At 37.3% G+C, this 11,601-nt stretch overlaps 1 protein-coding gene across 2 annotated transcripts; it reads left to right on the forward strand.

Moving 5' to 3' along the window:
* Nucleotides 1-2,177: 2,177 nt before the first annotated feature.
* LOC140973550 (F-box/FBD/LRR-repeat protein At1g51370-like) lies at nucleotides 2,178-4,760 on the forward strand. Of its 2 annotated transcripts, none has more exons than XM_073436452.1 (4): nucleotides 2,178-2,334; nucleotides 2,719-3,676; nucleotides 4,012-4,155; nucleotides 4,346-4,759. In XM_073436452.1, the coding sequence occupies exons 2-4, from the start codon at nucleotides 2,735-2,737 to the stop codon at nucleotides 4,640-4,642; spliced, it is 1,383 nt and encodes a 460-aa protein (XP_073292553.1). In that variant the 5' UTR covers nucleotides 2,178-2,334; nucleotides 2,719-2,734; the 3' UTR covers nucleotides 4,643-4,759. The 2 variants fall into 2 exon arrangements, with proteins under 2 accessions (XP_073292553.1, XP_073292554.1); XM_073436453.1 differs by having other exon boundaries at nucleotides 2,185-2,334; nucleotides 2,761-3,676; nucleotides 4,346-4,760.
* Nucleotides 4,761-11,601: the final 6,841 nt, after the last annotated feature.

Raw genomic sequence — 11,601 nt, forward strand, 5'->3', positions numbered from 1 at the left:
CTTTCATCTCGGGCATTGAAGAGGGAGAGATCAACGTTAGGCCTCGTACTGACAAAGGCAAAACTAAGGTTGGTACTAATGAAAATGCAATTTCTCCATTTCAGGTTTACCAACAGAATTGGGAGAAATTAAACACAAGAATTGGCATCAACCCAGCCATGGTTCTAGTTGATGTTGCAGGAAAATATCCTAGGGTATGGATAAAACAAAATTCATATCCAAAGGAGGTCAAAGCCTGGTATGAATTTGGGGCTCTTGCCTCAGTTTATACTACTTCGCCCAGCTTCCCGGAGATATCAGCATTACCAAAATGGATACAGGAAGCGGTACATGAAACTTGGACGAACAATGATCATTTGTCCAGATGAGATGTTTTGGAGCTGTATTTTTTCAGTGCAGCACTAGAATCAGCAGGGAAAGGCTCACACGAAGCCTTTCATTTCATCAAGCTAAGGAGGCTAGACATGAATTCTCAAAAATTTATAAAGGATCCTCCTACAAATGAAACCCCCTTAGTCTCTTCATTCAATGAAGATGACATATCTACCAGGAGAGCATGGGGTATCTAGGTCTGTCTCACGGAGATGGACAAAGTCAAGTTTTCATTTAAGTTTTACCAAAATTCTTTAAATGGATCATTCCTGTTAAACACTATGACAGGAAAGACAACAAGTTTTGCAGAAGATTTATTCGAGAAGAAAAGAAATCTTCTATGGAACAGCAAGCTGCCGGCCAGTAAAGAGACTCGCCGAAAATTTTGTAATATGGCACATATAGGAAGATGGTCAGAAAACATCTGTTCTGAATGCCATAATCAGAAAGAACCGGAGTTCGGTAAATGTTTCAAACCGAGATCTGATCGGAAACATTTTACCGAAACAAGGACAAGTGGGGAAGGACCACAATCACATTTTCCTCGAGGAAACAAAAAGCCAAATATTCTTCGACAAAATTAAAAGGGATAGGTGACCAAACCCACTAAGAAAAGAAGGACCACCATGTGAGTGATAAGACAAGGACCACCAATAATCGGTGGTAGATGACAAAAGTACATTTGATACCTTATCTTTAATAAAGAGAATCCAATAAAACAAGAAAACTGGACTCAATCCCAACTATAAATAAACTATAAATAAGGGTAAATGGAACTAGTGAAACCACACCAGAACGAAACTTAAGGATGTATTTCACATATCTAAAAGTTTCGAAAAGAAGAATCAAGAAATATAGAGATCAGCTGGAACCTCTCCGATATATAATTAAACATTACAAAGAAAAAAGAGACGAGATTTCAGTAGATAACTTACAAGCTCATCTCTAAAGAAGAAGAGAAGTTGATTTCTAGATTAATGATATAGAAAAAGACATTTCAAATAGAGGGACCACCTCAATGGACCATTCAACCACTACATGGTCCATGTGCAAGCTGTAAAGGCTTATCAAGATTTGGAATTCGAGTTTCAAAACCGAAGAAGCCTTCTATAAATAAAGCAGGAAGAAGGAAGTGAAGATCATCGAACATTTTCCTCATTTCTTTCAACAAATAAATTGTAATATTTTTCTTTCAAGTGTATGTGTTTTTGAAGTTCGGCTACTATAAGTAGCTAAGCAAGTTCCTCCTCCTCTGCAGGAGGTTTCAATGTAATAATAAATGTTTGTGTTTGAATAAAGAAATCTTTGCTCTAGCCCCTCTCATTTATTATTTTCAAAATTTTATCTTTTACTGTACACCGTAAAGTGGGAAACGACTTAGGGTTGTGCCAAGTACTGTTGAAGGAATCTGCGTCGGTAACCATCGGTTGCGATTGTGTGGTTGGACTGTGAGGAGCAGTTCGTAAATTACGGTGGATATAACCCGATAGTACTCCGGTCAAAGAGGTAAAAGATTTAATTTATTTTACGGAAGCATGAAGGACCTTTATGTTTAAAATAAAAATCAATTACTAAAATAAGAGGATAAGGGTATTCTTGGAAATTTTAAAATATTGGGGAGCTAAAACAAAGAATTGAAGGGATATGGAGTAAAAATAAAGTTGAGGAGGGATATAGAGAGTTATTGAAAGTTTTCCTTTAATTTAATTTGAATAGTTTTCTGTTTTTTAAATTTTTGTTTGTTTGTTTTTGTTTTATATTATTTATTTAATATATAAATTTGGTCAATTTGTAGAGCCTCCGAGCGTCTCTTGTATCAGCTCACTCCAATTTTAAATCGACCTATGTAAACCGTCGGAACTTTCAGCAAACATCTTATGCGCATGTAGCAGTTTCTCCTAACAGGTGACGAGTTCAACAAACAAACATCAATTATCGGATCGAGAACAATTAGTTCATCCGGTAAATTTTGCGAATATCTTCTTTGTATGTGCTTTTAGGGATTTTCGCCGTAGATTTTGTTATGCTTTTGGTTGTATCTGTTCATGTTCTTGTGTCAGGATGCATGTATTGATGTTATCTGGTCTATTATTCTTGCTTTCTGCATTTTTTTGGGGTAAAAAATTGATTTCTGCATTCAATGATAGGAACGAAACATCATAAATGGGTGAATCGGGGTACCTCTCAGGAAATGGATATATAAAGTAATTTTGCTTAAAATGAAAATTTGCCCTAGATGGATTACACCCGCCTCCTTGTACCATTTTATTAATTCTTGGGTCGATGCGTGATAGGATATGCTATTTTGATCAGTAACGACCTTCTACATTTTATTTAATGACTCAGGTTGACTGTTACAATAATGGAGGTAAGTGTTCAAATTGACAGCAATGCAGGTGACAAACCAAGAATGAGCCAGACAGATGACGATGGTGAAGATATCATTAGTAATTTTCCTGAAAGTATTATTAGTCGAATTTTGTCCCTCCTACCAACAAAGGACGCCCTGCGAACTTGTGTTCTGTCCAAGAATTGGGAATATAAATGGACTTCTATTTACAATATAGTCATCGACGATAGCAAGCGATTTTCTCTTAAGACAACTAGGAGGAAGAGTGTTGTTTATTTTGTCAACAGGATTTTCATCCTTTCTCATACTTCGAGATTAAAAAGGTTTCACCTTGCATTTCAACAGGAGTATGATGCATGTCGAATAATGACTTGGATATCTGCTGCGTTGATGAGAAACGTTGAGGATTTGCTAATAGTTTATGATTATGGAGGTGTTGTTGTACCCCGTTGCCTTTTTGATTGTATCCCATTGACAAAACTGAAGTTACAATTGCCTTGCGTTTTCAGGCCAGTCCAGAATTGGTTTTCCAATCTTAAAGTTCTGCGTCTTGGTAAAGTTGAAATTCTAAACGACCATAATAGTCAACTTATATTTAACTTTCCGGTCTTGGAAACGCTTGAGCTAAGAGATTGCAAATGGTTGAAAGTGAATTTTGTGGAAGTCAAGGCTCCAGCATTAACTGAGTTAAAAGTGATACATTACTCGGATCTTCCTGAAGTAGAGAACTGTTACATTAAGATTACTGGAGCCAAGCTCCTGGAAATTGGTTTTCATCGTTATTTTGTAGAAAAATTTGATCTAAGTTCATCATCGGTTTTTTCAGCAGCGATTGGTTATGAAGGTTTTCAAGATGATCTTCAAGTAATTAGAAAGAATGGATTACAAGCTCGTCTCTTATTGAAAGGATGCTCTGGCTTAAATCATTTACAACTATCAGGTGATACTGTGGAGGTTAGATTGTGTAGCCATGTTACTCTCATTACATCACAAGGTTGATACATTGTTAGTTATCATAGAATTGTGTTTCACCCAAGAATAAACGAAAACCAATTTATTATATTACCTACTTCTTGCTTTCGAGCTCCTTGGCATATTATGTCAGTAATATTGAGTTTTATATTATGTCAGTAACTTAAAGTATATTTGTATTTGAATGCTTTCTTTTTTACTTGTTAACTTATATTGCAAACTGACAACTGAGCTAGCTCTAGTTTCTTGGTTTGACGAAATGTGAAATTTAATGAAACCTTATTGTTATTAATATTACTTTTATCTATCTGTGATAGGCTATCGCCCAATCAAACCAAGGGACTCCACTTCCAAATTTTAATATGCTAAAACGACTAGAAATTTCTACAAAATGCAACAGTGAAGCATTTCTAGAGTTTCTTCATTCGACGCCATATCTTCAATGGATCAAGTTAAATATGGTAAGTTTGTCATCAACTCCGGCCTTCTCTTTAAGAAAATGTTAGGGGTGGATCCAGCATCTACAATAAGCTATTGTTATTCCCTTTATTTAGAAAATTTTAAATATTAATCTCCTCTTGAGTTATTATTTTCATCCTATTTATATTTTCCACAGAGCTCAAGTCAACGTTCATTGTCTTTCTTTTACAGTGGATGTGGAATGATTATGATTATGACTTGGTGGAATCGATGCCATGTTGTATTGTGTCTCACCTTAAAGAAGTCGAGTTTCGTGGGTTCAAGGGGGAGAAGCCGCATGTTCATCTGGCTGATTTTTTGTTGAAAAATGCCGTGGAGTTGAAGAAAATGACCGGGCTCTCGAGGAAGAAATCTGATGAGAGACGAGCTGAAAAGAACTTTTGGGCTAGATTGAAGGGGTTAGTTAGGGATTTTGATTTTCAGGTAGGTTCTTCGATGAAAAATATGGCAGATTTCTTTGAAAGTTAATTTGTATATGTAAAATTCTGCAGGTTGTGTGTGTAAATGCCCTTTAGCTATTAAGATAATTTGAGCATCTCTGGCATGATGTAAGAAATTTCTTTTCATATTATTGTTCACTCCATTTTTGGGGCTTGAAATAAAATTCCTTAATTTGATTTTTTTTTTAAGTTATGGTTCAAATTTGTAATTTAAGTAACATACCATTAACAACTGTGCAATACTAATACTACTAACAATATAAACGGTTTTTTTTTTAAAATAATTTATTTTTTAAAATTTAATTCAAAAATAATTTTAAAAAAATATTTGCAATTTTACGGTAATCCGTGCAATTCCGCATGGCACGGACCATGCTCCATGTTGGAGCGTCGGCGCTCTATAAGCGCGGACGCTCCAACATGGAGCCATCCGCGCTTACGAATCACGGACGCTCTAGCGTACGTGCTTCGTTGGAGCGGACACTCCATGTGTCCGTTTCCCCCCACACCTTATCCCTCATCCATTATCTTCTCTTTCCTCCTTCTTAACCCATCCATATTTTCCTTTTCTGTTCTTCATAATTTTTCCTTTCGTCTCAAAAATTTTTCGACATCGTTGCTTACCATATATTGAATTTTAGAAGATCGACAACATATTTCAGAATGGCTGAGAATCGAGGTCCCGAAGATCCCAGTGTGCTCTATTTACAAGCAACACATATGTCGTCAACAATTTCTTCCATAACCGTTGATGATATTATTAAAGTCAAGAGGTCAGACAATTTGATTTGAAAGTTATACACTGATAATTATATACACAATCGTGTGTTTGCATTTTTGAATCATATAGGTTTCTATAGAGTTTTAGAATGTGGCTCAAAAGTTTTTGATAATAATTTGATTACTGCTCTTGTTGAATGTTGGCGACGCGAGACACACACGTTTCATTTTCCATGTGGTGAAGCAATTGTCACGTTACAAGATGTTTCAATAATTTGGGGTCTAACAATTGATGGTGAAACAATTACTGTAATAGATGTTTCACATAAAGTTGAGGAATGACAACACTTATGTTTCGACTTGTTAGGATTTTTGCCATCATCAAATCATTTAAAAGGTGGTCATCTGTCTATGACTGCATTATACGATCATTGTATGTCTAACCTTGTTACTGATGACACTTCAGAAGTATATGTTGTGAAATTTACCCGTTGTGTAGCGTTAATGATTATTGGAGGAATAATGCTTCCTGACTATCAAGGAGGATTTGCTAGACTAATATTTTTGCAACTCCTACGGGATATTGATAACGTGAAGTCTTATAGTTGCGGTAGTGCAGTTTTAGCATTTCTATACCGTGAGTTGTGTAACGCGTCACATATAGAGAAGACAACAATGGCTGGACCTTTATATATCCTGCAGGTATCGTTAATGTAATGTGATTATTCAACACAAATTTTTTGTTATTTTTGTTGAACTATTTTTTATTATTGTAAGCAGATATCGGCATAGAGTAGGATTAAATGTGTTAACCCCGACCGAGATGGGTTAACATTAGGTGTACCTCCCGTTGATCCAGATGCTATTATTCCAATTTCACCGTATGGTGCACAGTAATATTTACAAATTATTGTGGTAAAATCATATATATATCGTATAAATTTTTGATATGTAATTTTTTTTTTATTTGTAGGTGGAAAATATAATTTAGTTACACACATTCGCCAACACATGCCATAAGAATTATAAGGGATTCTCTAGATCGTATGAATAATAACGAGGTATTATATAATTTTAATACTTAATAGTGATTAAATGAAGATTGTTTTGTTCTGAGTAGATGAATTTCTAATTTGAACATTTTAATTTTTTAAAGTTTAATTGGGTCGTTTATCAGAAGAGTGACATAGATGTGAAGACGATTATTGATTCATACGACAACAAAATATGGCGATGTGTTTTTCCTCTTATATGCTTTGACATTGTGGAGATGCACCGTCCTAATCGGGTGATGCGACAATTTAGAAGACGACAATCAATTCCAGGGTCTGCCGTCGACAATGATGATATGCATAATATCACCAGAATAGGACATCGAAACACCGATTGGAGAGAGTATCATAGAAATTCAATTGAGTTGTGGAATAATAGGTTGAGATATGTTGCTAAAAGGGTGCGACATGGGCGATCGATGCGAACTGACGAAGACTACTTCCAAAGGTATAATCGAATAACTGTGTGCATCATATCACCTGCTGTTTCTGTAGTTGGTTTTCAACCATATCCGTACAATATGATTGTTGGACAATATAATGTTCAGCAAAATTTCAGTACGCATTCTCCATTTTCACATCAGTCATCATTCGGGTGGGGAGGTGACATGGTTACACAATGAACTGGGTTTGCAGGAACCTCTAATATTATTCCGTCAACCGAATTGAATGTCGCAGGAACCTCAACTATTCAACCTGGTTTTTTAAGTGATTCGGGGTTTGTTGACTTTCGTTCGTTTGGTCAGCCGGATTTTCAGACTCCGTATTGGTCGAACACACAAAGTTTTACGAATATGCTTAATGTTGGTCCTCAGCATCTTGTGCATGACACTCGACTTCAGAAGAATTTTATTTCATCTATCACTTTTCCAGGTTACTCAAATGAGGAAAATCCTGAACATGTAGGATTGCGTAGAGGGACGAGAAGACGCAATCCACCTAATTGTGGGACCGAGAGCCATTTGTATCATTATAATTATGACGATGAATTTTCTATTTAATTGTAACTATATCAATTCTATTATTGTATCATTTGCATTGTTGCATCGTATAAATTGTATCATTTCTACAATATATTGATAATAAGCGAAAGATAAGCGGAATATCAGATGAAAAAAAATCATAAGTGCCGACTAAAAACAAAGAAGCACAATTAAACAAACACGTACGAAAAATATTTTAACATTTACACGTCTGAACACAAGAAAGTACACGACCGACATATAAGATGAAAAAAAAAGACGTTTATGTTATCAAATTTGGAGGGATGGTCCCTGGGTCAACACCCATGTAGATTAGCATTGTCTACGTCATGGACTCGAGATAGGCAAAATGTTCATTGTGGTTCAAGTTAACTTGTTCCTGATGAGAATGGAAGGCAAGAGTCTCATTTACTTTGTCGTTTAGGGACCGTCTGTGGGGTTGTGGGCGACGCGGGGTGGCTGTGCTCGATCCACCTGTATCTCCCTCATGCGTGCGGAAGTCTAACTGTTGTTTTGCGTACTTCCGCTACAAGTCCTCCGCAGAGATGAGCTTCATTGGTTGCAGCCACTCCTCATCATCACGGAAGACAACCCCTGCCCTCGCACACAACTCTATTATTATAGTCGGAAAGAAAAGCCCGATGTGTCTGTTTTGAACGCTCATCATGATTTGAGAATTGACGAGCTTTCCCACATTGATGCTGTAACACTCAAATAACGCATATAGCACCACCGCCCGCTCTTTCTGCACTTCACTCTTGTGTGAGACCGGCATCATTCTCCTTGCCAAAAACAAATACCAAAGAGCATTCTCGGTCGTAAGATATTTCTAGTCAAAACAACTCGGTGCCCCCTATTTGTTTTTAGATCGTCCCGAGATGACACAGGGTGTCGATTATCATTGCGTAATCAGGGGCGACAACCAAAGCCTGGAAGGCGGAATCATCGACCTCGGGCGTTTCTAACAATGTATTGATTGTACCCGAATCAAACGACACAATTCTACCCCGAACAAAGGCCTTCTCATCCGTCCTCTCACCAACATTTGCATAAAATTCTAGCACAACCGATACAACCGCCGCGTTAGGTTGAGCCCCAAATTTTTCCCATCCACGATTCTCCAACTCAACAAGAGGACCTACAGATCGATCCTCCCTTTGTCTACGAAATCCCCGCTCGGTAATCGGGTTTCTATGAGTTTTGGCATGTTCATACCGAGCCCTAGCCGTAGGATTAACAAATCTACTTCTATCAAAAGAAGAAGAAGAGGAAAAGCTAGGATTGCCTTTCGACTTCTTGGGTGCCATGAAGGTGGTGAAGTTTGTTGTAGAAGATGACCGGAGAGTAGAAAGTTCTTGTTTTTTGAAGACAAGTGCGAGACGTTGCTTGAATCTTGATCTTGAAGAGATTGGTGAAGAAAAAAGAAAAAAAATGGAGTTTTTTGGCGTTAGGGATTTGAGGGAAGGGAAAGGGAAAGTGTAGATGAGGAATGAGATAAGGAAGAGGAGAGAAGGGAAAAAATTTTCTCCCGAGCGGGCCGCGCTCGAGCGGTACTTTTTTATCGCTCGGGCGCGCCCTGTTCTGGCGAGCGGTACTTTTTTATCAAGCGTTAGTACAATTTAACAAAATACTTCATCAATGTTGTCTATGTCTAGAAACCGCTGTGTCCATCTCATTTCTCAGTCTAGTTGTTCTGTCTCTAACAACTCTTCTTCTTTCACGTCTAACCGGATTGTGGTGCAACTCGAAAGTTGGAGGATCCCAGTATCGCTCATCTACAAGAGGTTGAAATCTGCCCTCGTACATTGCTAAGTACTCAGATATGTTGTACCAGGGCTGCACAAGTGTCGTGAGATCGAAGGAGTGCCACTTAGCGGTGCAGATAGCATGGGAACATGGGATGCCAAAAATCTTCCATTTACCACATGAACAATCACTCGTTGATAACTTAAAGACCTGCATATGTTGGCCACGACTTGGCCTTCCTACAGTTGCAACCGATACAGTTTGCTTATGTACATCTTATTTAACAACACGATGTTCAATAGATTTTCTTGCCCACTTCTCATACTTCCGACATGCGTAATCTGATCACAGCTGATTTTCCTGAACCATACGACCACCTCTTGTCACACGTTCAATAAAATATTGTACGCACCTCATAAGTGTCAGGTGTACTGTGGCAGATATTGGAAGTCCACGAACACCCTTCAACACACTGTTTAAACACTCCGACATATTGGTTGTCATCACCCCTCAACGCCAACCACCATCATGAGCCAAGCTCCATTTTTCTTTCGCAATTCCACTCCACAGCTGTTCCCGGATTATATTTGCACAAAGCACACATATATTTGGGAAATAATTGAACGGAGCTCTCCCATGTACCATAAGCAATTTCCACAGCACGTTTCAAATTGCGCCATGCCTTCATGTACGAGATTTGATATCCATATTTATCTTTCACATTTTCGATGATATACTTAATCTCGTAAGCAGGATCACAACGAACAACTCCCAATAGCGTATGTGCCACCATATCACTATTCAAATTCTTATGGTCTATACCAACAGAGGTAGATATACATGTGTGAAGCCTGCCATATTTTGTTATTTTCTAATAACCAGTCTTGGCCTTCAAAAAAGCGCGAAGTCCCCATCGACAAATGACCGTAGAAGAATTGTTTTTACAACGTAACTTTCACAAATTGCGTGTGCTTTCCATGACACGGTACTCACGCCTGACAACTCTGACTGAATAATCCTTCACAGATGCAATAAGATCATTCTTATCTTTAAATAATATATTAACGCATAATTCACTTTTATCCGGATTGTAATAGCTTGATTGCACTCCAGAAGGTACATCGACAGAATCAGGAGGTCTTCCCCAAAAAATTTATTGAAAAACGATGGAATTTCAGAAGTGTTTGAAAGAAATGGTACGGTGTGTCTCTGTAATGTGTCACGAGGTGGTTGTCGAGATGATGTCCCCTCATCAGGATTTGTAAAAATATTCACTTCATCGTCAACATTCAATTCTTTTTCTTCAGACTCGCTATATGACATATCAGATTCAGAATCAGTCCTCCAAATATCATCATTATTGGTCTGATCCGGACAACGAGTAATCGTATCTAATGTTGGATTCGGCCAATATGGAGCATTATTTTGTTCCGACGAGACATTGATATATTGATCTCAAGACCCACTTACATCATCGAAAATCATATTACCGAGTCCTTCAGTAACCTGTGGAACATAAGATTCTACATCCTGGAAACCACCATATGTAGATTTACCGGGTTGATTATTGAAACCTGAATCGGATGCATGTGGAATGTAGGATTCAGGATCATCAAATTCAGCATCATGCTCAATTGAATTTACTTCTACGTATAAATGCAACATATGCATATTATCACATTGCATTATAAACTTTAGAGCATCATCATCAACGAGATTGACTTAAATTTCATTCCAAGATGATCTATCCATGAATGAATATTTTGTTGACAACTTCAGAGAAAAATTCGTTAAATCGATTCCTAACATTTTATGCACAACTTCAACGAACTCCAACAAATTAATAGACCGTAATACTCGTATCGGTCTAACAAATGGAATGCTATATTCAACCGATCCATTATCGATAACCACCTGACCACCAAAATATAAGAGTATATCGATGTTAGACATTTTGTCAATGAAAATCTGAGAGAAAAATGAAGAGGAAATTGATAACTCATTCGTCGAATATATGATCTATATATTGAAGCTAATTTTCATTGCAATAATTGAACTTAAAATTCACGTGAACTTCTGAAAAGAAATGGACAATGGACAAAAAAATCACTTCTAAAAAAGAATGGNATAGAGTCCGTGCTTTGGTAAGCACGGACCCGGACGTCCACGTGGAGGCGTCCGCGCGGACGCTCCAACGTGGAGGAGCGTCCGTGCCTGCTCTACGTCCGCACGGTCCGTGCTTCGTAAGCACGGATTGCAGTTTTTTTTAAAATTATTTTTTAAATAAATTTTAAAAATTAAATTATTTTTAAAAAAAACCTTAAACGACACATGTACAGAGGAAAACAAATAAATTTTTTTTAATGTAAAAACAATAAAAGTTTTGATTTTACATGTATCATTTTGGTTTAAACTACAAATGAAATCTCGTTTGGAAAATTTCGCAAAACTATTGATTTTTTATTTTTTTATGATTTCAAATTGAT

This window comes from Primulina huaijiensis, chromosome 3, assembly GCF_012295235.1.
Source record: "Primulina huaijiensis isolate GDHJ02 chromosome 3, ASM1229523v2, whole genome shotgun sequence".
Classification (NCBI taxonomy): Eukaryota; Viridiplantae; Streptophyta; class Magnoliopsida; order Lamiales; family Gesneriaceae; genus Primulina; species Primulina huaijiensis.

What these genes read in the sequence shown, in the direction of transcription:
- LOC140973550 (XM_073436452.1), top strand. Translation starts at nt 2,735, where the DNA reads ATGGAGGTAAGTGTTCAAATTGACAGCAATGCAGGTGACAAACCAAGA. An exon ending in TATCAGGTGATACTGTGGAG is followed by an intron (nt 3,677 to 4,011) that starts GTTAGATTGTGT and finishes TATCTGTGATAG; the next exon opens with GCTATCGCCCAATCAAACCA. An exon ending in AATGGATCAAGTTAAATATG is followed by an intron (nt 4,156 to 4,345) that starts GTAAGTTTGTCA and finishes TTTCTTTTACAG; the next exon opens with TGGATGTGGAATGATTATGA.